This window comes from Hemisphaericaspora subhashii (genome assembly GCF_019202705.1).
Source record: "Hemisphaericaspora subhashii strain CBS 10753 chromosome Unknown scaffold1, whole genome shotgun sequence".
NCBI classification, from domain to species: domain Eukaryota; kingdom Fungi; phylum Ascomycota; class Pichiomycetes; order Serinales; family Debaryomycetaceae; genus Hemisphaericaspora; species Hemisphaericaspora subhashii.
The window spans coordinates 160,194-185,652 of NW_026057214.1; the positions used below are offsets into that span (position 1 = coordinate 160,194).

The 25,459-nt window shown below is 35.1% G+C and overlaps 7 protein-coding genes across 7 annotated transcripts; 5 read left to right on the forward strand and 2 right to left on the reverse strand. All coding sequences in view use genetic code 12, as the record gives it.

Moving 5' to 3' along the window:
• Nucleotides 1–564: 564 nt before the first annotated feature.
• On the reverse strand, nucleotides 565–5,964 carry MLP1 (Mlp1p; the record flags this gene model as incomplete). The annotated part of the gene is made up of 1 exon (XM_049404866.1): nucleotides 565–5,964. The coding sequence occupies one exon, from the start codon at nucleotides 5,962–5,964 to the stop codon at nucleotides 565–567; it is 5,400 nt and encodes a 1,799-aa protein (XP_049265410.1).
• A 3,826-nt stretch (nucleotides 5,965–9,790) lies between these two features.
• On the forward strand, nucleotides 9,791–13,726 carry J8A68_001235 (uncharacterized protein; the record flags this gene model as incomplete). The annotated part of the gene is made up of 1 exon (XM_049404867.1): nucleotides 9,791–13,726. One exon carries the CDS (start codon nucleotides 9,791–9,793, stop codon nucleotides 13,724–13,726), a length of 3,936 nt encoding a protein of 1,311 aa, XP_049265411.1.
• A 1,830-nt stretch (nucleotides 13,727–15,556) lies between these two features.
• On the forward strand, nucleotides 15,557–16,216 carry DAG7 (Dag7p; the record flags this gene model as incomplete). The annotated part of the gene is made up of 1 exon (XM_049404868.1): nucleotides 15,557–16,216. The coding sequence occupies one exon, from the start codon at nucleotides 15,557–15,559 to the stop codon at nucleotides 16,214–16,216; it is 660 nt and encodes a 219-aa protein (XP_049265412.1).
• A 1,899-nt stretch (nucleotides 16,217–18,115) lies between these two features.
• On the forward strand, nucleotides 18,116–18,799 carry J8A68_001237 (RlpA-like double-psi beta-barrel domain-containing protein; the record flags this gene model as incomplete). Its single annotated transcript, XM_049404870.1, has 1 exon — nucleotides 18,116–18,799. The coding sequence occupies one exon, from the start codon at nucleotides 18,116–18,118 to the stop codon at nucleotides 18,797–18,799; it is 684 nt and encodes a 227-aa protein (XP_049265413.1).
• A 1,780-nt stretch (nucleotides 18,800–20,579) lies between these two features.
• J8A68_001238 (RlpA-like double-psi beta-barrel domain-containing protein) lies at nucleotides 20,580–21,155 on the forward strand (the record flags this gene model as incomplete). The annotated part of the gene is made up of 1 exon (XM_049404871.1): nucleotides 20,580–21,155. One exon carries the CDS (start codon nucleotides 20,580–20,582, stop codon nucleotides 21,153–21,155), a length of 576 nt encoding a protein of 191 aa, XP_049265414.1.
• A 581-nt stretch (nucleotides 21,156–21,736) lies between these two features.
• ARH2 (NADPH-adrenodoxin reductase) lies at nucleotides 21,737–23,239 on the forward strand (the record flags this gene model as incomplete). The annotated part of the gene is made up of 1 exon (XM_049404872.1): nucleotides 21,737–23,239. One exon carries the CDS (start codon nucleotides 21,737–21,739, stop codon nucleotides 23,237–23,239), a length of 1,503 nt encoding a protein of 500 aa, XP_049265415.1.
• A 93-nt stretch (nucleotides 23,240–23,332) lies between these two features.
• Nucleotides 23,333–25,435, reverse strand: J8A68_001240 (lipase family protein; the record flags this gene model as incomplete). Its single annotated transcript, XM_049404873.1, has 2 exons — nucleotides 23,333–24,417; nucleotides 24,823–25,435. 2 exons carry the CDS (start codon nucleotides 25,433–25,435, stop codon nucleotides 23,333–23,335), a joined length of 1,698 nt encoding a protein of 565 aa, XP_049265416.1.
• Nucleotides 25,436–25,459: the final 24 nt, after the last annotated feature.

A 25,459-nucleotide genomic window follows, 5' to 3' on the forward strand; every position in this document is an offset into this window, starting at 1 on the left:
CCTCCTTTAGAGATGAATTTGCAACCGGTTTTCGCCTGATTTTATTACCAGAAACCTCCGGAGGGGATCAAGGTAGCGAGATCTCGGTTCCGAATAATTATAAAATCAAGATGTTGATGTTATAATTGGATAGGAAAATGTAATTGCTGCATCATCTATTGTATTGAATCGATACCCCAATTCCATTCCAACAAATGTTGGGACAAAATGAGTAAATATCTCTCCAACTCGACTTTACTAATCGTTGGCAAACCTCCGGGCCATTTCTACGAGCAAGAGGGTCAAGATGTTCACTTCTCCTCACTACCCCCCTGGATCAAGACCTCGTCGTTTAGCTTCTGCTATAAACCTGATTTTCTTGAATTCGCTATCCCTTGAAATCGAAGACAGAGGGGAAGCAGCATCAAAAAATTTGAAGCAAACTGGATGTAAATATCCCTTTACGATCGATTTCTAACTAAAACAAATCATTTTATTCAAAAAAAATGCTAATAATACATGCAAATATAACTATAGAAAAGGCTCTAAACACCATTAAACAGCACGAGAAAGAGCCACATCACATTAGGCATCCTTCTGCTTCTTATTTTTGGGTTGAGGTTGACCCGTAATGAACCTCTTCCTGTTCTGCAGGGTTGTATTTGGAGTAGGATTGAACTTTGGAGCTTCTTGTTTGGCAGGAGCACGATGAACTGTCAATGTACTTTCGGTAAAAGGATTTCCTGGTGGATTTGGAGTAAACGCTTGTTTCTGACCTACACCCGCAGGGTTTGGAGTGGGCGACATTGAAGGATTTTGACTTGGGACTGGTTTTACCGGTGCTGTGCCTTGTTGACTGAAACCAGTTGGGGCAGGAGAGTTACCAGTAGAAGGACGTCCGAAGCTTGTAGCAGTTGAACCTTGATTGAGTGCTCCGGTGGTTGGTCTAGAAGTAGTACTTGGGGATTCATTGGGAGTCGATGTGGCAGTTTTACCTAGTTTTTCAATCTTTTTATTCAACATTTTAATCTTCTGCTCACTCGCCTTCTCTCTTGCTTCAAGAGCTTTTTCATGCTCTGCCTTCAACTTCTTTAAGGTTTGTTCGTGTTCGGAATTCAATGCAGCTAGCTTTTGCTGGTATTCTTTATTCAATTCTTCCTTCAAAGCTTCTTGTGACTCCTTCAACTTCTTTTCAAGATCCGCAGTCGATTGATTAGAACCACCTGCTTCAGAAAGTTTCTTTTCAAACTCCTGTTCTAAAGACTTGCGAAGTTCATCCTTTTCTTTATTAAATTGCTGCTTCAAATCTGCTTGTTTGTTGGTGAATTGGATAACCAAATTGTTTTTCTCAGCAATGTACTTGCTTGACTCTTCTTTGGAAACTTTCAATTTCTTATTCAATTGGTCAACCTCCTCCTTAGATTTCGCAAGATCTTCTTTAGCCTTTTCCATTTCTTTCTTTGAAACTTCGACCTCCGTACTAGCAGAAGCCGTTGATTCTTCCGGTGTCTTCGCCTTCAAGGCTTCTAGCTCCTCTTGTAAAGTACCAATCCTTATATTCTGTGCTTGTAGTTTTGCATTGGCTTGAGTTGTGATATCCTTTAATTTATCCTTTAACCGGATGACCTCTCCAGATTCATTTTCAGTCACAGTTTCGCTTGACAACTTTGTCTTCAAATGTTCGTTTTCCTCCTTTGCTAAATTAACAAATTGTTCTTTCATAGCCACTTCGTCAGCAAGCTCATTGATTCTAGCCTTTGCTGATGCCAATTCTTCATTGAAGGTTTCTACTTGATTAGCTAACTTCAGAATTTGTTCTGATTTCTTGGTATTCTCTTGTCTTAAAGTAGTGTTGCTTTCCTTAAGAATGCTTAATTGTTCTAATTGAGATGAAACTTCTTCATGATCCCTTATAGATGTATCCAAGTTAATCATGTTAGCATTGCTCAATGCAGATTTGGTGATATTGAGCTCATTTTGAAGCCGTTCTACCCTAACCCTCAATTCTTGGTTTTCTTCAGTAGCAACCACCAATTTAGCATCGCTTGATTCCTTTTCATGACGAAGGTAATGAATCACTTGACTGAAATCGCCACTTTCTTGCTCATCTATATTTGCAGAAGCCTTGGTTAATTCCATTTGGTTTAATAATAAATCATTTTGTTCTTTCAATTCAGTAATCTTATTATTAGAGATCGACAATTCTGTCTCGAGTTGAGATTTCTCAGCAGCCAACATTTCTTGCTTCGCCAATAAAGCTCCCTTAACTGATTCTAACTCTTTCTTCAATTGTTCAATTTCACTAGCTCTTTCTTTCAAATCATTCTTCAATGAATTAATTTGTTCATTCAATTTATTATTTTGATTCATTTCCAATTGATATTTATTCTGAGCATCATTGTAGATTTGAATTTGATGTTCAAGATCCTTACGAATAGAATCAATCTTATTTTGATAATCACGATCCAAATTATCATATTCATCAGCCTTTAATTTATATTCACTTAATTTCAGTCTCAATTCATTGGTTTCTTCCATATGAGTCAGTTGAGCAGTTTGTAATTCTTGAGCAGTAGTGTTACATAAATCTTGCAATCTCTTTACTTCATCATCAACATATTGCTTCTCTTTAATTAATGCTTCACATTTTGCATCAGAATCAATCTTATACTGTTCAAATGAATTGGTGGCATTAACTAATGCAGATTCACTAGCATTGGCAAGACTGGTCAATTCCTCAATTTGCATCTCAGCATTACGCAAATCTTCCTTCAATTGATTAATTTCGAATGATTGGGTAGTGGCAGAAGATGTTGAACTAGACATTGCAGCTGCTGGAACTGGTTGAGATACAACTGAAATAGGAGCCTTTGCGCTTTCAACTTTTCTTCTTAACTCGTCAACCAAACGTTCCTTTTCGGATAACTTAGTTCTCGTCTCTAATAATTGACGACTTATTTCATTCACTTGTTCTAACTTGGTATTTTGAGCCTTGAGTGATAATTCTGTTTGACTAGATAAAATTTGGATACGTTCTTCCTTTTCAGCAAGTTTGGTTTGTAAGTTTTGATAGTTTTCAATGGATGAGTTAAGCTTGTCGGATAATTCCTTAGATGACTCTTCACGAGCTTTCAAGAGTGATTGTAAGTTCAATACAAATTCATTAAGCTTGATCTTATCATTCTTAAGAGTATCAACTTCATTTTGTAATGACTTCTGTAATGTAACACTAAATTCTTTCTCACGTTCAAGAGTGTTGATAGCAATTCTATTCTTAGAAACAACCGATTCTAAAGTACGTAATTCTTGAGCTTTTTCAACTATCAAAGATTCTTGCTTAGATGCTTGTTGTTGCCAGAAATCTATTTCTTTTCTGACTTGCGACATTTCTTGTCTAGAATCCTCTAATGACCTTTGACAATTCATCAATCTAGATTCGGCCAATTCTGCTGATTTCTGCACCATGGATACCTTCAACGATAATTCATTCTTAGCATCAGTAACATCTCTTAATTTTTCATTCAAATCACGAATAGTCTTTGATGATTGGTCACTTAAACTCTTCATTATCTTATCACCGTCATCAATTCTCTTTCTTAAGTCTTCATTCACTTGAGTAAGGTACTTTACTTCTGCATTTGACGAAGTTGGCTGATCACTGATTATCTTGAGTGCATCTCTTTCCTTTGTAGCGGCATCCAATTTTAATGTTAAACTATCAACTTCACGTTCTAAAGTAAGAATAGCATCCTTAGCTTCTTCAATAGCGACACTTTCAAAATTATTATTTTCTTCTTCATGGCTTTCCAATTGTTTAGATAATTGTCTAATAGCTACTAATAATTCTTGATTCTTTTGTCTCAATTCAATAATATTTCTAAATTCAACCAATCTTTCAGAAATTAATCTGTCGGAATCAGTTTCCAGTGTTTCATCCAAATTACCAGTTTTGGCCAAGATCTTTTCAATAGCATTCTTTTCACTAACTGTTAATGGATCACCTTGATTTTCTCTAATTCTAGAATGAATCAAATAGAAACATAATTGTCTACCTAAATCATTAAGCAATTTCTTCATACCTACCATTTCATTCTCATCTTCAAGTATTCTGGTTCTTAATCTTTTAACATCCTTTTCAACTTCAGCTTTTTCAGAACGAATAATTTCAACTTTTCCAATCATTTCTTTAAGTGAAGTTTCATAGAATTTAACTTGATCACGATAATTTGCCAATGCAGGTTTCTTAGATTCAAATTCATTAACGAATTGTTCTAACTGAGCGGCCATTTTTTGCTTCTGGGCTTTCTCAGAGACTAATTGCTTCTTTAAATGATTATATTCAGTATATATCTTAGATAATGAAATACCATTAGCAGCAATTAATGCAGAAGATTCAGTCCATTTTGGTAAATCAGTCTCCTTGTGTAATTCGGCATCCAAAACTTCTTCGGTTCTCTTGAGTCTTTCTTCTAATTCAATCACCTTCTCGGTCTTTTCGGCTAACTTGCTTTCAAGGTTGGAAATTTGATCACCTAATGTTGACTTTATTTCATCACTATATGATTCTAACTGCTGTATTCTAGTTGCACGTTGTTCCGATTGTAATTTTGTCAATTCAATCAATTCTTCCTTAGCAGACAATTCCTTCAAGAAACGAGATTTCTCTAATTCAAATTCAGTATGATGCTTTGAAGTCTTGGTTATTTCTTGTTCAAGTTTAGACGATAAAGATGCTATGGTTTCTTGAGATTGCTTTTCTAATGATTCTAAAGTTTCATTTCTAGCAGTTAATTTTGAAATCTTGGAATTAGTCATAAGATATTCCTTTTCATGTTGGATGATCAAATTGGTGAATCTTTCTTGTACCAGTTTTAATTCATTATCATACCATTCCTTTTGATCCTTGAGATATGAAAGCTCGTTTTGTGATTTTTGTAATTGCAATTGCATTGAAAATTTATCATTTCTTGTTTCATTAATTTCTTTGACTAATTCGTTTAATTTTCTACTTTGTTCTATATTTGTGGAAGACAATTGATTCACTTGTTGTTGGAATTGAAGCTCCTTATGATTTTCTGATTCTCTTATCTTGTCCAATTCTTTATTTGTTACTTCAGATGATTCCTTAAGACGATCATATTGATTCCTAAGTGACGAATTCAGGTCTTCTAATTCTTTGATTCGATTTTCTTGTGTCTTACATTGTGATGTCAATTGTTCATTCTCTTGAAGTAAAGAGGTTGATAAATTATCAGCTTTGGTGAACTTCTCTTGTAATACTTCCACTTGTTTGACACTACGATTACTAATTTGTTCCAATTGAAGTTTAAGAAAATCATTTTGAGAAGCAATTTCTTGAAATTCACTAGACTTGGATAATAAAGCCTTAAACAATTCCAGATGATTTGCAACTTCGCGAACCTTCGATTCATCAATTGATAAATATCCTGCTACGGCTTTAACTGCATCATCGCTGATATCTTTCATTTCTTCATCGATCGCATCAAGTTCCTCTTGTTGTTCGTTTATCCCGCCTAAAATATTCTTAAAAGGTGAACTAGTCACATTCAGTACTGTTACATCAGCGACATCATCCACATCCTTGGCCACATCGAATTGCTTGGGTGTGGTTATTTGATCGATATCTTTAAGGGGAGGTAATGATTTTGAAGGAGTGGTGTATTGATACTTATCCGATTGCGGAATTTGTAAAAATGAAGTATGCGGTTCTTCTGGTTCTTGTATTATCAGATCATTTCCAACTTCTTCCTGGACTGGAGAAAATCCCACTTCCGCAGTTGGTTCGTTGGACTCAATTGGTGCTTCTTCAGTTTCCATCACTTGGTCATCAACATCATCTTCCGGAACTTGTTGTTGTTGTTGTTGTTGCTGTTGTTGTTGTTCTTCAGTTGGTTGCTCTTCCGATACTTCCTGCTCTTTATTTTCAACAGATGTTATATCTTCCGAGGTATTGTCTTCATTCATATTGAATGGATGGTTGAATGAATTGATTCTATGATTAATTCCATAAATTGGTGGTGATGTATTATTTGGCAGCACTTTTTCTGGTCCTGGTTGAATTTGTTCAATTTCAAAACATCACGACATTTCCCCCAACGACATTGTAAAATGTCTCACTAAACGATCGATATTGAAAGGCTGCAAAAGAGAGGTTTCCTTCCCAATATCAATGTAAAGCGAAGATGGTAGGCAAGAGCATCAAATACTGACAATACAAGCATATTCAAGCATAGTATACTTTAAAATATTCCTTATCATGGAAAATTGTTTAGTTGCAGAATTAGCCTTCCTACCAAGTGGTTGAGGATCTGATTGAGTAGTAAAGAGACAGAGAAAAACCATACTTTTATTTCACCTTCGATGATCACCCACATCTCTTTCCGATGTCATGTCCATCACTACAACTGAAAAGCTGACATGGCCTGCTGTCTAACGCTCAAGATTTGAAACATTGATACTTAACGACTTCATCAATATTTTCGGAATTGACAGAATCAACAACATTGTATTCACACTGTAATAACTTCTCTTCACAGATCTGGGACTCCATTAGTTGGAATCGTATTACATTCCAATTATTCGGCAATGACGAACACTCCAGAAAAATAATGTTGATGTCTTTAAGTATCAATGTTTCAACTCCCAGAATGCGATGGCATGGGCCCAATATCTACTTAGTTCACAGACGTTCGAGAATCATATTTTAAATCCCAAACATCTGATTCCTTTGTGTTCTGCGTCCACTATTCCTTTTCTAAGCAAGCTGTATTCGAAATAGTCTTCACTCTTTGGTAAAAACAGTCGCGCTTCCAAATGCAACAATACTTGTCGCGACGAAATTCATCTAGGGTTGAAGCCCTATCCATCACGTGCTAAATAATTTCATTGAATTTTCAGTTTTTTTCTTTCTCTCATGGCCATTTTTTCGCTCTGTTAACAAATTTCGCACAAATTTTTTCTTACGCTCTCACAATAAACCCTCCCATGATCGATTACATAATCAGAACGAAGTTCACTATGCAGTACAGTTTTTCGCTTGACTAGTGAGGGAGCATTGATGCTACCACCAGGAGTCAGTCACTAAAAATTTTTTCGCATACAATCGACTTAATTGAAAAAACCCATTTGGATTCTTCTCTCCTTTTTACAATATTTCACTAAGTAACTAAAGATGATTGAACCATCCTTAAAGGCCTTAGCTTCCAAATATAACTGTGAAAAGTCCATCTGTCGTAAATGTTACGCTAGATTACCACCAAGAGCCACTAACTGTCGTAAGAGAAAGTGTGGTCACACTAATCAATTAAGACCAAAGAAGAAGTTGAAGTAATCCATATGCCCCCCAGAGATTTATTACTTTTTGGATTTTTTTATATGGGTTTATCTTTTCCTTTCATTTGTTTAATGTCATAGAATCAGGTATTTGTTTTATATGAAAGAAGGAGATGCTTTTCAATTTTGGTCATTTTTGGGTTTTCATGTTTTTATGAATGTTTGAGAATTAAAATGGAAGTCAAGAAGAAGAGTACTCTCTCCCCTATTATGTTGAAATAGAATTTGTTGGAAATTATTTAAAGGAATGAAGTGAGATGGATTTTTTGTAAAGAATGAAAAGAAGGAGGATAGCATTACGATTAACTTATAATTTTTGTATGGTAATTTAATATAAAATTTTTCACGTTTAATAATTGCAAACCATTAAGGGGATCCAAGACATTTAAGTTCTTGTATTATATGGCTTTAGAAGAAAAGACTTTCAACCTCAGAGAACATACCTGTGTTCGTACTATTATGAAATTCAATTTTATCAAGATACTATGGATACTAGGGAACGAACCTTGAAGATTGAAGTCGAGCTTCCTTAAAGTTAACTGTAGCCTATTTTCATCTCTGTATATCTCTTGGACAGCTTAAAAATTAAGGGATTGTGAAAACAAATAGCAACCTTTGACGTTATTGAGTCCATTCCTTTGACGTTATTGAGTCCATTCTCAGGAGAGAATTTCAAAGAGTAAAATAAAATGCACCATCTTTCGGATATCTGTATGTCTTTTGTACACAAGCCTTAGTAAAAGAAGATATTCTCCCGGCCGAAAGTGGCGAGTTAGTATCTATAATCCGTCTTCTAAAACCCTTATCCCTGTTCATTTTGCTTGTACTTTTACGGGTTTATGTATCAAGCGAAACGGTTATCGGTGTATGCATTGTTTAACCGTCGGAACATTGAACCTATTGTCTTTGTCTTGACATATTAGTAATTATGAAACTCATTTTGTATCTACGTGCAAAAAACTCGTGGATATATCAGTTAGATATTTTGGGTTTTCGGCTTTCTCGCAACAAAACCCTAATTCGGATACCATACCGAGAAAAAACGACGAAGATTAGTTACAAAAAATTACTAAAAACCCACACCATTCCGGGGGTTGCCCGCAAAATTCAGCAATAAGGTTATCTCCAAACTCCCGAGATAAACCTTTCTCTATTATCACCCCAAATATTCCCAAGTTCTTTTATTTCCATCACTAAAATTCAAATATAGATCTCTCTAAATTCCGTTTTAAGTTACGATGCATATTTGATAGTGAGGCATTTTTTTTGGCTGCAACATCACGATTTCACTTTCCCCATAGCCCAGGTTTCAGATTACAATAATTTGGGATTGTCATTATGGCCCAAATAGAGAAAATATGACTAGTTAAGAAGGATATACGGAGTGTTCGGACTATTAGCGAAATGTCAATTTCGTGCGTTTCGGTGCATGGTAGAAAATAGATCTAAAATCTTGCATCCATTTGTTGTCGATTTCAAAGTCCATTGTCGCATTTCAATACCGTTGGAGTATTGCACAATTAATCTATATTTAAACCCATCAAAACATAACGTACTGCAGTATGACCATCGAGTACTCATTTGGCTATCACACCTTATCTAATAGGGTTAATAGGAGATTCTTTCGGTTTGCAGTGATTGTAGGGATTTGGATTGCAAATTTCCGAGAAAGTCGTGTGATTGAGGGGCAGAGGGTAAAAAAAAATAGCCGTGGCATTCATGCGTTGTAGTAGTAGCACCACCAATAAATGTCGTAAAAGAAAGAATTGAGTAGATGGTATACTGTCCTAAATTCTTCTATTGAAATTGAGTTGTGGTAACATTGCTGAGTGTGAACGTTTAAACTACAATGATTTCTTCTTTGTAATTCTCGCAAAAATGACATTGTACATTGTTGTTTGGAAATGACACCCGAAATTTCATTGATTAATCATCCATCATCAGCAAAAAAAAAAATGGAAGATTTTAATACGCAGTAAATTTGATTGAACGTTGACTGATAAAAAAAAGTGGAAGACTGAGAAAGAAATAAGCAATAATAAAACAAATATAAAGAATTTCAATTCATTCTCTCTTTTACAGAAATACTTTTTATTAATAGATAGCATAAATTCATTGCACCTTCACTACACTGTATACTAATCAACACACCACTTATAAATATACTTTGTATTTGTTACTTTTCAAATTGGTTTTGATTGATTGATCTTTACAACAAAAAAAGGCAGCCAATAGAAGAAGACGAAGTAGCATAAAGAATACCGAAAACTACAAACACAACAAGGGAATTAATCAAGACGCTATAAACATCTACATTGACAACACTTTACTACTGTTCCAATAGAAAAAGCTGTCTTGCTATACTTTTTTTTATTTTTATTTAAATCCCACATTTGGAATTGTTGGCCATTAGCTATTTAATTATTTTCTATTTTTTTTAGCCATTCGTGTATTGGTCATGAATAATTCATTTGATAGAATACCACATACAGACCAACAGCAACAACAGCTGCAACAGCAAACACAGCATTTCCAACAGTATCTGCAACTGCCGGGGCATCATCCAATTGATCTTCCTATGATCCCATCAGCTCAACAAAAAAGACAGAATAGTATGTCAACTTATATGTCACATACATCTGCCAACAAAAGAACACCTAATCCATTACAAACTCCATTGGGCATGCAAAGTGCTTCTAAGAAATATGCATTTACTCAGAATCCAAATACATCAAATATAGCTAATCCTCCAACTAGTCCAAGAATACCATCCCCGCGATTTAACACGCGATCAACATCGGCCGCACGAAAGAATATCGTCCAACAACAACAACAGCACATAAAGACACCTGCACCATCTGCCTATGAAGTACCTTCTAGTCCTAACATAAACCAATTATCTCATTTATCGGTACAAAATCATTCTGATCTGTCAGACTCAAACCCGGTGTTAGATCTGAGACAGAATCAAGACCAAATGTCGGCATCTCAACAAACTTCTAGAAGACATTCAGAGTATCTGCAATACCAACAGCAACAGCAACAACAACAACCTCAACGGGCATCTCCTCAAGAACTGCAACAACAATTACAACAACAGCAGACTCAACAATCACAACAACAGCAGCAGCAGCAGCAACGGACAATGTCAGATGAGGAGCAACAGCTTGCCACTAAATTAAAGGAAACTTACAAGAACATTGTCAATTTTGAAGAAATCGTACAAAAAAATTGCATTGAAATAACACTTAAAATTAATCAAATTACAAGTAATACTAATAATCCTGGAAGTACAGTATATGGAAACACATCATTATTACAACAATCCAATCCTTCAACAATGGGAGGGAGTGTAGGAGGTGCGATATCTGCTACTACACGAACATCTGAATTACTGAATGATTTATGGACAGTATATCATCATAATATTACATTATTGGACAATTATTACGATTTCTTAGTAACATCATTAAAACCATCTTCAAATCAAACTCAATTCAAAACTGGGAAAAATATTGTTGAATTATATAAAATTCCAAGAAGAATGTGGGTATATGGAATAGTTGGATTTTTAGAAGTATTAAAGAATATAATGGGTATTTTCCAAGATCATGAAATTTGTCTGTGTTATATTTCATATTGTTTTAATATCATTTCAAATCTAACTGATCCCATTTTAGAAATGGAAGGATGGTGGCTGGAAAAATTAGGAGATTTATCAAGGATGGCTATTGCATTATATGCTTCCAAATTTATTGATTGGAAAATCAGCGCTGAATACTGGTATTCAATTGCCATGAAAACTTTATATGGACACGGAAAGATTTATTATCATATGTGTACTGTTCAACAAGATAATTTGGATGCATTGGTGAATATTGGGAAATCAGTCATTTGTAGAGATCCTTTTGTTCCAACTCAACATTATTTACGTTTAGTAGTGGAAAATATATGTACCCAAAGAAATATTTTATCATTGTTAGAATTACCAATTATTGATTTTATTAAAATTCATAAAGTTTTACTTAGCATTTATACCAATCGTACTACCAACGATTCTAATGGAGTTGGTGATACAATTGGAAACAATAGTGGTAGAGAAGTTATTCAAGATTCACAATTACAATATGGAATTGAATTAGTCACGAGATATGGATTAACTTTTGGATCTGATTCCAATGGATATAATTTCTTTACTAGAGAAATGTATACCCCATCTACAAGTGGAAACGGTGGTGGCAGTGGTGGAGATGGTGGATCTGATCAAATGCATCACAATCAACCTTATTATCAACATCATCAAGACCTGCCAAGTGTAACCAACACAATCGAAAAGATGAACTTTTGGTTCAACAAGGGGTCATTATTCGCCGTTGCCAATATTAATCATTTGATTGGGTTTGGGGATGCAAAGAATCCATTTGCAAAAATATTCCAATTACCTGAAGCTCTTAAGGAACGCAAAGATAAGAAAGATCGCAAACGCAAAACTAGAACAACTTCACAATCACAAATTGAAGAACCTCCATCATCATCTACAGGTCCAAACACGACTACTAGCGCCAGTACTGCTTCCGGTGGAGGTGGTGTTGATGGACAATCTATCACCGCGGGAGATCTTTCAGTCACAGATTGGTTCTATTGTCTTCAATTCATAAATAAATCAGTGTTGGAACTTTCAATCCGGATCTTGAATCATTATTTAATCGGTCCTAAACAAGCATCTACGGGTCATGTTATTGTCTGGCTTTATTTCTTAATTAGTACAGGTGAAGCAATCAAGAAATATCCAAATTCACAACCAATGTTTCGTTGGCTTTTGAGAAAATTATTTCCTTGGGAACTGTTGATTACATATTTGAATTCCTTACTTTCATTCGTGAAGAATAGTCCCAAATTATGTGCATTATTGACTCATTATCTTCAATTGAATGATTATATTCGTCATTTTAATGAGAATGAATTCTTACCGGAAGTATGGAAATGTTGGGGGACATTATGGTTTGATTATGTGGATGAAAAAGGGGATTATCGTGATTTATATGAACTGGGGGTTAAAAATCCGAATATGTTCGATTTACCAGTTTGTGGAACATATCCTGTCATCAATAATACCACTACAAATTTAGATGGAGATCAAAGATCAAGAAATCAAATGGAGAATGATAATGATGAACGTATTATCAGAATTATTTTATTAGCTAGAACAATAGCCAATGAATATGAATTTGGATTGGTTAGAACTAATGAAGAATTCAAATTTGATGAAAAGATTTATAATTCACGAGATTCTGTCTTGATGGATAGTGGAGGAACTAATAGAAATGAGAATTTTGCATATATTGAAGAATTCTTATTGGGTGATGGAAGATTTGTTCAAAACAATTTCTTACAACCTATTTCAGCTGATAATTTAACCATGAACACCAATAATAATTTAAGTTCGGCACAAAAGGATGAATTATGGTTTGGTGGCTTTGATGCACACTTGTACGATGATGAGAATATTGAAATTGGCGATGAAATAATCGACGATGATGAAGAGGAAGAAGAACTGGAAGATCTCGAGGATGAAGATGTCGGTGATGAAGATGAGGATCTTGGCGAAGGTCAACATGGACCATATCTTACTGGTTCCACCACCACCCCACATCAATATCAAGACTACTATCAGGACAGTTTTATAGGTACACCTACTGATCCACTATCATTGGGTGATATGATTCATACTGATGACTCGAATATCGAAGGAAATTTTGGAGATAAGATAGATTCAAATATTACTTATATCACATTAGATACTAATATTTGGTTAAGACATTGTGGACGTATTTTCAAATGTGTTAGAAATGGGGTTGTAAAAGTTCTGATCCCCTTAATTGTTTTCCAAGAATTACGAGCATTAAGAAAATCCACCGAAGCAACCATATCTGATGCAGCTACACGTTCTGTCATAATCATTAGAGAATTATATTTTTCAAGAGAGATTTTACCTTTGAGATTTGATGGAACAATAGCCAGTGATATCAATGAAACTACCGAATTTGAAAATAATTCCAATTGGAGATCGAATGTAGATGAAACTATTTTGAATTGCGTAAATGAACACGATCAAATTGGAAAGAGATTAATGAAGGGGTTGAATTTACGCTTATCCGGTGTCGGAACCAATAGGAAATCCAGTGGAAATCTTTATTATCATAATGATAATTCATCCCGTGAGAATTCCGTGGTTTTGAATTCCAAAATGGCAAAGCTCTTCAAGTACTGTATATTGATTACGGATGATAGAAATATGAGATTACGAGCCAAAACAATAGGGTTGACTTCCTTTCAGAGTAAATGGTTATTCAGCCAATTAGAAACGGTGTTCCCTAATAGATGCATAGATTAGGGGGTAATGTGAATAAATTGAAAGCAAATAAAGACTTCGCCACTAATATCCACACACACACACACACATACACACAGTAAATAAAAAAATGTATAGTCATTAATTACATAAGCATTCTTGATATTTTTTTAATAGATATTACTTCTTTGAGTTAAATTAATTCGTTCGATATTATTTCTAAAATGAAATAGGGGGTTAGATCCCGAGAGATTTTAGGGAAACTGTTGGAAAGGCATTTTGCCCATGAATGAGATAATCTTGAGCTGATTAAATGGGCTTAAACACGACTGATATTTTCCTGAGGATTTTATGCATAAACGTCGACTATTGGATAGGCTGTGACTGTACGTCGATTTCCGTTAGTAGTGCTATGCAACCAATAAGCTGTCGAAACGAGAATATATTATTTAAATATTACGTGCCGTTGAAGTGCCGTTGGCAGAGGATGAAATCAATTTATTTAAAAAAGAAATGAATTTATTATATTGCAAATTATTATATTGAATATTTTATAAAATAAATTAATTACTATTCCGGTTTAGGAAATTAAAATATTCCGGTGCACACCCTCATCTGGAATCTCCGGTCTAGAATCGGGATCTTGGATGATTTTTTCGGCATGATGAGTTCAAATCGAGATTAAGATTTCACAAAACAGGAAATGGTCTATAGCAAAAAGAAATTTCAAACAGTGCTCGCTTCAGAAGTATTTCGTAAAAAAAAAAAAGTTGAGATATAGTAGAACGGATCATTCATGTTTGTGGAAAAATATAACAGAAGTTCTAGATCTAGACCGATGGGTCACACTTGATTTATTAGGATGTCGTACCAAAGTGATTAGGCAGACCTGCCATAGTCAACTTTACCGTAGGTTCACGAATATTTAGCTTGCGCTTAACAGGAGTTACGAGTCTGTTATTATTGTTATTACTGTTACAGGGGATTGTCAAGAGGTAACGACATCAGCTGGATACTAGCGAAGGTTTCAAGGGTAAATCCTTTGAAGGGGGAAGAAACGAAAGGATTAAAATTACACTCTTAATTGCATTTTTCCCTATTGTAAATCTGCGTTTTGTACGACTCTCAGATCAATAAGGAAGTAATGTATTTTAATAAAACAATGGACTAGGACAATATACACTACTATCCCCCCTTTCATACAAATGTGTGCGTGTGTGGGTACCAATAATTAATGAATTTTGAATGGAATGCACGACCTTTGGGCACTATATTCCTAATTGGGATTATTTTCTGTCAATGGAACGTAAACACAAAATCATTTTTAACGTGTGAAAATTTTTTTCAATCTAAACTTTAAACTCTGATGTGCCACATTTTGTTCTATACAGATCCCCCTTTCACAAAAATTATTCTTCTACCATCTTACCATATCTTGATACACAAAATGAAGTTAGTTTCTTTTTTTCTAACATTACTATCCTCTTCTGTTACGTCATTGGTTTCTACTGTGCAGGTTCTGAAACGGAAAAATATTAATAAAAACTAAAAAAATAAGTAAAACAATCTTAAATATTTTTTAGAGGTTCCATGGAACAAAAAAAATAAACCACGGGACTTTTTTTTCCTTTTTTCTCGAGGGAAGAATAAACAAACTTCTGGGCCCCAGGGTCTTGAAAATTTTGCATATAAAAGGTTTCATGAATCCGCTCCATTGATCAATCAAAATCTTAATCTCTTTCTTATCATCAAATAATTACATTCATTCATTTGACATAGTACAAACAGCCACTCTTTTATCTGTTTTACAAATTTCTTACTTTATTCATTCTTTTGAAAACTCAACTAACTAACTAACTACATTCATTCATTATGAGATTATCTACCGTCGCTTTAAGTTCATTCTTATTAAGTGCTATCAGTGCTGCTCCAGCTTTACACACTGTCTATGTCACTGCTTACACTACTGTTTTAGTTAACCAACAAGGTCAAACCATCACTCAAGCTGTTGCTCCAGTTGAATCTACTTCATCTACTTCATCATCTGAAGATCCAGTTCCAACTACTTCTTCTACTGAAGAACAAGTAACTACCAGTTCCCAACCAACCACCAGTGCCCAACCAGACACTACCACTTCTAGCACTGAACAAGCTACCACCTCCACCGTCGCCACTGCAAGCAATGCTTCTGCTGATCCTAATGCTGAAGAAACTGGTGTAATTTACCACGGTCAAGGTACTTACTACGCCCCTGCTATGGGTGCTTGTGGTATCGTTTCCCAAGATACTGACTACATCATTGCTATTTCCCATACTATGTTCGACGCAGCTATGATTGATGCTAACCCAAACCACAACCCTCTCTGTGGTAAGAAGATCAGAGCTTTCTATGGTGATAACTCTGTTGAAGTTACTATTGTTGACAGATGTGTCGGTTGTGCTGTCGATGATTTAGATTTCTCCCCAACTGCTTTCCAAGCAATTGCTGATCCAGCTTTAGGTAGAATCGATATCACTTGGGAATGGGCTTAAATTATTGGGTTTGAAATAGAATTTTTTCATTAACGTTATTTTTTTTTATGTTATTATTATCGGGGCTAAAAATTTTTACTTAAGTGTATATATATAGATATCTGTATTTTTTTTTGTATAAGATATGTACTATTGGTAAAGGACAAATATAAATTTATAAATATCTTCATTAAATGAATAGTAGAAACTGTAGTTCGATACTTATTTCGTTTCTCATTTTTTGCGTTTGCCAGTATTTTACATGATTTCACTTGGTTTAGAGAGGTGGGCAGCGTATTCTTCTAGCAGATGTCTGTACTCCTCTAACGATATACATACGACATCCAGCTGTGCTCGTCACAGCTAATCTCAAGTCAAATTTTGTGTTCTAAATCTTAGATCCCCTAATAAGTCCCCCCAAGGTTCTCGAGAAAAAAAATTGCAGCAATTAGATCCAAGTGTCAAAACCGGAATTTTTGGGATTCCTTGGCAAGTTTAAAATTTTCTTATGACCTGAATCGTATGTCATAGCTTATTCATAAGATGTATTCGTCATTAATGTAACATAAAATACACGTACTTGAGAGACGGTTTAGATTTAGATCCAAACTAAGCATACACGTACTCTCATTCGATCTCGTAGCGCAAAGGTTTTCTCACATTTGTAAACATGTTTTCCATTAGGAACAATACATATATCTACAAACTCATATCAAACGGGTGATCCATTTCCCCTATTAAGAATGGACACAGTTTTGTGCACACGATACTCGGAAATATGTGGGTTACCCTGCCCCAAGCATAAAGAGCTTTTCAACTTTTGTTCTCTCAAACTGACTATTGAAATATGATGATATCATAGCTGTTTGAGAAACTGTTGTAAAATGTCACCTTAGATCTTGTTGCCCACCTATTTTTATTTGTTTTTGTTTTAAGCAAAACTGGAAATTCGAAGTGTAAATTTATTTTATTGTTGAAAAGGTTGCAAAATATTTTTCGCTCTCTCGCTTAATATAGTGAAAAATAAAATATTATTATGATGAAACATGTGATACCCCACAGCCTATCCCCAAATTGAATACCTGTTCTGGGTCATGTTCAATTCTCCATCAACGTCATAATTCTATGTTTCAAGACACTGATTGAACAAAAACTCATGTTACATTTCTAAAGGTGGCATATTTCAAAAACTCTTGGCGTCAGTACAAACTTTTGACGAGCATCAACAACAATTAATGTGACAAAGTCGTTCCACACATTTAAGAAGAGACAAAAGAACGAATAATTATAAATAATTGGTTTGAAAATGTATACGATTAATCTTATACAGAATGAATTTATGGATGTACGATTGGTAAGTGGTGTGTCAACTGTAACTGACTTTTGCTCAGAGGAGAGAATGGAAAGGGATATGTTCTTACACAAGCGCCTCTTTCTCTTAGCAAATGAATGAGAGTTAGAAAATACATCTGAAACATTAGATAAGATATTTTCTTGTTCTAGCCCCTTAGGTTATTGGTCTTAGAAACCGGGGTAGCACAACCACTTTCTACTATCAAATTATATAACATACTCAAAACCCATGAACTTTCATTGGTTAATAATTTTCAATTCTAATTAAATTTCTCTACAACCATAGTTTGGTAGCCCATGCCTCATCGTACATGTACATTTTAGGACACAAAGCTTCCATTTAAAATTTGGAAATAGTCCAAAATGGAATTTAAGTATAAAAGCCAAGAATCCGTTTCATAAAAAAACTTAAAAAAATCTTGTGTGTTTTGTCGTTTTGTTCATCCCACATTCATTCACTCATTCCACTCACACAGTTATAAGAATCCTTCACCTTTCTGGTTATATTTAATCATTCACTCCCTTTGATTTTCTAACTCCATAACCAACTACATTCATTCTTTAAATATGAAGTTATCTTCGATTATAGCCAGCTCAATCTTATTAAGTGCCATTAGTGCCGCTCCTTTACACACTGTCTACAGTACTACATATGTTACTGTTATCGTTAATTTGAAAGGTGAAACCCTCGTTCCAGCTCCTACTCCAGAACCAACGGTGGCCCCAGAAGCTCCAGCACCAGCTCCTGAACCGGTTGCAGAAGCTCCAGTTCCAGTAAACGATCCAGCTCCAAAAGCAGTAGATACTCCACGCCCACCAATCGTCATTGATGCTACTGAAACTCCAGCTCCACCACCACCTGCTCCAACTCCTGAACCAACTGTCGCTGCTCCTGTTCCTGAACCAACTGTAGCTGCTGCTCCTGCAGCAAGTAGCAATTTGAACCATGGTGAAGGTACTTTCTATGACGCAGGTTTAGGTGCTTGTGGTATTGTCAATAGTGGCTCTGACTATGTCATTGCCGTTTCTCATGGTATGTTTGATGCTAACATGATTGATGGGAATCCAAACAATAACCCACTCTGTGGAAAGAGAATTAGAGCTTATTATGAAGGGAAATCAGTTGATGTTACTATTGTTGATAGATGTGAAGCTTGTGCTTATAATGATTTAGATTTCTCATCAAGTGCGTTCTCACAGTTGGGAAGCTTTGGGTTAGGCAGAATTCCTATTACTTGGGAATGGCTCTAAAGCGGTATCATTTGATTTTCTTTTTACGTTGTATTTTTTGGGTTTCGGCTGGTATTACTAGTATTATTTGGACTATGATTTCATAAAATTTGCCTTCTCGCATATGTTCCTCTAATTTTGAGTATGTGTATCTATTATAAAATGATAATTATTCCTCAAATTTCTGGAAATGTAGAACAAAAGCTTTATAATAGTAAACCTCTTTTAGGACTGGGGGAGTATTCTGGTTGGATTAAAGCTCAACTTTTGTAATTGCTTATGGATCTCTAGAAGATGGCACTACAAGTTTGCGAATACGGTGGTTCAGTTTGAATACTTTTCACAAAATCATTTATCAATTCATTTGTTTATCTTCTCAAAAGAAGAAGGACAATGAAAGAGCCAAAGAAGTTAGGTTTTATGGGGCTTTTTGGGATTATCCCGTACGAGAGCCGTCTGATTCTTTTCAAGATAAATTATGTCAAGAGTAGACGAAAAAGCTTAACCGTTTCTATTGAACCTTTTATGGACGTCCAAATTATACTTCTAGTAGCGATTCCTGCTCAACTTTAAGTTCTTGGCGACAGCGTTCGTCCATCCTTTTGCCTAATTATTGTAATTCATTCATTGCAATGGATACTCAATAAAATTTTAACCTGAATACATACAATCTACAGAGCCACAAAATTAGAAATGCGTATATCTCTTATCTTTTCCATCCTGTTAAATAGCCCCCCATCTTTTGGATGACAAACCAACTATATTTGCTTGCATCTAGAACCAATTGGTTTGTCCGAGGAAACGAAAGCAAAATTTGACTCAGTGCGCGTAACCAATATTTTTTAGACTATAAATTATTTTTTTAATTTTTTGCGAAAGGGGGAGTTTCGTATTTTGATTTTCGCTTATGACAAGAAAAAACACAATGAACACAATTCGATGCGAATCTGAAACTTTCGTTGACAATCCAACAACAATTAATTTCCTTTCCTATTCTGTCTTTAATTGAAGTCTAAAATTCGTAAAAAAAGTATAGATCATAGCATTGGGTTATATATGATGTTCAATATGGCTCGTTCTCCGTATAACATACCCTTGGGTCATTGAGAGACACATATGGAGTGAATACAATGCCACTTCCCCTATGTCCTTGTAGTATTCTCTCATAGTAAGATCTGTTACAGGAACACTCACACCCTTAACCCTTGAAAAGTAGATTTTGCAGCCCGCGTATTTTTTAGTTTCATATTTTTTATTTTCCAGTAGCCCTTCAAGCATCATTATTCAACTCCTTTCGATTTAGTTTATGATGATACAAATCTCAAACTATAATCATATAGCGATTTGGAAACTTCGACAAAACTTAAAAATGTAAGCCTAAAAGTTAAATTCCAGAGCTTAATACGCGAAGATCAAATACAGGACACCATTCCTCGTCGTGTAAGGTTGTAACAGTCACCTTATTGCTGATGACTGGAAAAAGGTCGTACTTAATAAATTAAGTTTATGCAACCTTGGAATTTTGCGACGTCGAGCGGTTTTCTTACCAAGATAATTTAACAAACTTCACTTATTTTGAAACCTTCTCCTTTGAAAATTACCAAGAAATTGAAACAGAATTGGAATATAAAAGGTATCTGATAATCCTCAATCAAAAATTTTTGAATCCTTACTTCTTATTTCTTTAACTCATACTCATTCATTTTAGAGATTATAACAGTCCTTCATTTATCTGTTTTATTTTATAACTTACTTTCCCTTCATTAAACAAGTATATACCAACTATTTTCCTTCCTTCGATATGAAATTTTCTTCAATTATATTTAGTTTATGTGCATTGAAGCTCATAAACGCTGCTCCAGCAATTCACACCGTATTTAGCACCACTTTTACTACTGTGGTAGTTAACGTAGCTGGAGAAACCATTTGGCCAATTCCAACACCTGAACCGATAGTCCCAGAAGATGAAGATACCACAACTTCCACTCTGACAACAACTATCACCATAACATCTGAAACTACAATCGGAGTGGAGCCTGCTGCCCCAACACCGGAACCGGCAAACTTGCGATATGGAGATGGTACTTACTATGACCCTGGCATGGGAGCCTGTGGGTTTGTTTCTTATGAATCTGAATTTGTAGTTGCTGTGTCTCCTGCTATTTGGGATCCTGAAATGATCGATGCTAATCCAAACCATAACCCAATCTGTGGTAGAAAGGTTAGAGCTTACTACCAAGGTAATTCTGTCGAAGTTACTATTGTTGATAAATGTATGGGATGTGCCCCACATGATTTGGATTTCTCTCCAGCTGCTTTCAGACAGATTGCTGATCAAGATTTAGGTAGAATTAAGATTTCCTGGGAATGGATTTAAACGAACCCACACGTTCTATTTATGTCTGATTTTTCAAAACGGTTTCTCCAAATTAAATCATTTTATAGCTATTATAATATAGATATGTAAAAACAAAATGTATTAGTAAATTTCGATAAATTGTTGTAACAGTAGAAATTTGTATGGCTGCAAAATTTGCGCGTTTCCCCCATAAAATGGAATATAACAATGGTCGTGGCAAAATGCACAAAATATATTATAAAATAAACTAAACACCTTCACCTAAAAAAATATTCTACATCCATTAAACTTAAATAACACCAGATTTTGGATTCATCATCTTTTATGTTGCTTGGTTATTACAAGTTATGCAAAAATATATAAAAAAAGCTCCGCGACGGGGAATTGAACCCCGGTCTACCATGCGACAAACGGTAATTCTAGCCACTAAACTATCACGGATTCGTTGTTTTCAACCAAGGTTAAAAGTATTCATTGGTCACGTGACAAGTCGTTTTCTCAACTATTGCGGTATGGATGTTTAAAACCCTGAACCCACAGTTTTTCAATTCTTAATGCTGATGGCGGATCGAATTTATTATCATTCCTCCACAACAACCATGCATTTAAGAACCGGGATAAGATGGATATCATATTCACATAGACTCCTCAATACCAATGCATATAAGATTGCAATTATAGGAACTGGACCTGGTGGGTTCTATACTGCTCATCATTTGTTAAATAAGTCATCACCAGATATGAAATTATCAATTGATTTCTTTGAACGTTTACCAACACCATTTGGATTGAGTAGGTATGGAGTAGCTCCTGACCATCCTGAAGTTAAGAATTGTGAAGAATATTTAGTCGATATCATGAATGATTTCGGAAATGGGGATAACCAACGTCATTCTGTGAGATTTTTGGGAAATGTGGATGTAGGTAAGGATATTTCACTTGATATGCTCCAAAAACATTATAACTCTGTAGTACTTGCTTACGGATGTACAGCAGCAGATAATAAATTGAATATCCCAGGAGGTGATAATTTGCCAGGAGTTATGCCGGCACGTCAATTCGTCAACTGGTACAATGGACATCCTGATTATTACGAAACTGGAAGTAAATTCATTCCACCAAGTTTGGATAAGATTGAAGACGTGAGTATTATCGGAAATGGGAATGTTGCACTTGACGTCGCCAGGATATTGTTGGCTGATCCAAAAGAACATTGGGCCAGGACTGATATATCCACCGAAGCCCAGGCATTACTTGAAAAATCTACAGTTAAGAATGTCCGAATTGTTGGTAGAAGAGGTGTTTTAGAATCTGCATTTTCGAATAAAGAAATTCGTGAATTATTTGAATTAGAAAATGCAAGTTTTATCCCAATGGACGATTCATTGTTATCTTCAATTGATAGACTGAATCTCGGGAGAGTAAATAAAAGAAAATTGTCAATTATTGAGAAATTCAACGTATCTCCTAAGGAAGATAAAACACCCAAGAGCCACACTTGGTCATTAGAGTATCTCAAATCTCCAATAAAATTCACTCTTAATCCTCAAGATCCTACCTTACTTGCATCAACCACATTTGTCGAAAACGAACTAGTTCACGACCCACTCATCCCATATGTCAAATGCAAACCAACATCAAAACAAACCGAACTTAAAAACGAGTTGGTGATTGTTTCAATAGGATACCAGGGCACACCATTAACGGGTTTCGAAGAATTAGGTATCTGGTTTGAAAATAATAAACTCCAGAATAAACAAGGGAGAGTATTATCCGTAGAATCTAAAGACAATGAACACAATGCAGTCTTCAAGACTGGGTTCTACACTGCCGGATGGATTAAGACTGGTCCAAAGGGGGTAATTGCCACCACTATGATGGACTCCTTTGACACTGCTGATAAGATGTTGGAGGACTTAACCAATAATCACGCATTGAAAATTGAGGATGAAAGAGATATAACCCAAGTGTTGAATAAGGATATCGTTCATTGGAAGAATTGGGGGAAATTAGATGCATACGAATTGGAGAAGGGAAAAGAGTTAGGTAAAGTCAGATACAAGGTATGTAATAAACAAGAAATGCTCGAAAGGGCATTGTAAAATGTCGTCGACGAGTACAGGTACAAAAACGGAAGTATAGCATAACTGTTCTGTATTAAAAGTCTATGTAACATGTCTATAGAAAAGATACAACTATTCATCCTCATCCTTACAATTTGTAATTTTTCTAAAATAATGGGTATGTTCATACTTCCCCATCTGATCTGGCCATAATCTACTAGGTTTAAAGTCTAAACTTCTTTTGGTTAACAAATTCGAATAATCAAGTCCTCTCCTGTCCAAATCTTTTTCAGTATGAGGTAATTCTTTGTTTTCAATAAAATATTCAAACCCAGCATGCGCAAACAAAATAGAAGGCGGTAATACAGGGACAATATCATGTTTATGGACAACTCTAATATATCCTCTTGAAAAATTCTTCTTTTCATTAATCTCCTTCTCTACTTCTTCAGTATCAAATAAATTATCAACAAAATTGGCAAATTCTTGATTTCCAACCTTTGGACCACCAAATGTAACCACCAAAGGATCATATCCTAATAATTGAAATTCAATTCCACTCAAGACCGTCAAGGCTGCACCCAAGGAATGTCCGAGGATTACAAATCGGAAATCTGGATATTTATCTTTAAGCTTCACCCCAGCACTAACAATTGAACCTGAATTATCCCTCAAGGAATGTCCAAATCCTCTATGTACACGACAGCCATTACATTCGGTCTGGATATAGGGTTCTTTAGCAAAATCTTCGTCATATACAATAGGTGTATATTTCACTGGGATAAAATTTATATCAGTAAACCAATCTCGCCTTGACGAGGTGCCTCTAAATGCCAATATTATAGCTTTTCGTTTTCTATCAATTGCAAAATAACCAGTTCCAACTTCACCACGATTATTCAAATCAAAGATTTTGACAATTTCCACATTTTTGAGAATCGGATTTTTGCATGCAGATAAAGGACAACCAGTTTCTTGATTTCCCAACGAACCTTTCAGTAATCCTTTATTAACACAATATGCCACAGCCGCTAGATTGGCAAATTCTACTAGTTTCAAATAATCTTGAGATGCAACTGGTTTTGGTTTTGGTTTTGTCAGTTTTATTTTCGAGTCGTATAAATTATTGCTGGATCCTGAAAATTTTGGGTATTCTCCCGTTATAACGTAATCGGCTAGGATTAAAAGAATGGAAAATATAAGGGATTTCTTCATATCTCATTTGGATAAACAAAAGAGACAACGTAAACTCAGGAAAAAACGAAACGGGTCCCAGCTTTTGTGAAAGTTTTTATGGATCTAATAAAACAATGGTTAGGGATATATGGAAATCTTTATAGTATCATCCTTGTACTCTACCACACAAAAATTTTAGGAAAATGCATTTGCAAAAAATTACCCCAAAAAAAATATTAAAAATAAATGCAACCAAAAAAGTCAAGGCAAGTGGCAAAGAATCATGCATGGTTCTTCCAAGGGCATTACAATTAAAGGTAGTTCTGGATAGATTGTATATATATCTCATCAACTGCATCTCAGTTGTTGATGCAAGTTATTACACTTGACACAACAAAAATATAAACCACAAAGACGACATCTTGAATAATTCGATTTCGATCCACATATACAACACAATCGTAATTTGGGACGATAGATCCTTGAATCTATTCTTGCTTTTTTTGATTTCCTTTCAACATCAGCAAAATCAACAAATTGATAATTTAAAGCAAGAATAGTATTTACTGACATCAAGTTTCTTTCCTCTTCAAAATACAGATTTAAATTTCTTCTTGCACTCAAGATTCTCTTTGTAGTTGGTGTATTCCCTAATTTTGACTTATGTGATTTCTTATGAGTAGAAGATGAATGTATAGTGTTATATGTGAAATTTTTAGGTAATTCAAACCCTTTAGAACTTGATTCTTGATTTAATTCACTTAATCTTTTTGACACGAGTCTTTCTAGTTGAAGTTGTTGAGTGGTTTTGAGAGGACCAGCACCAGAACCACCTCTCAGGGATGTCTCTTGATTCAGTTGGACTTGGGCATTCATAAGTTGAGTCACATTGTAATTGACTTTGGCTCTACCCTTTTTGTTTACGACAGCGGGAGCATCGCCTTGAGATGTTGCATCTTCTTTCGGAATAATCAGTCTTGCTGTGAGATTGATTGATGAACTGAAATAAATGGTCGATGAATTCGAATTAGATCCTTTCGGTATTTCCTCTACTAACATCTTTGAGAATTGGATTGTCTGTCT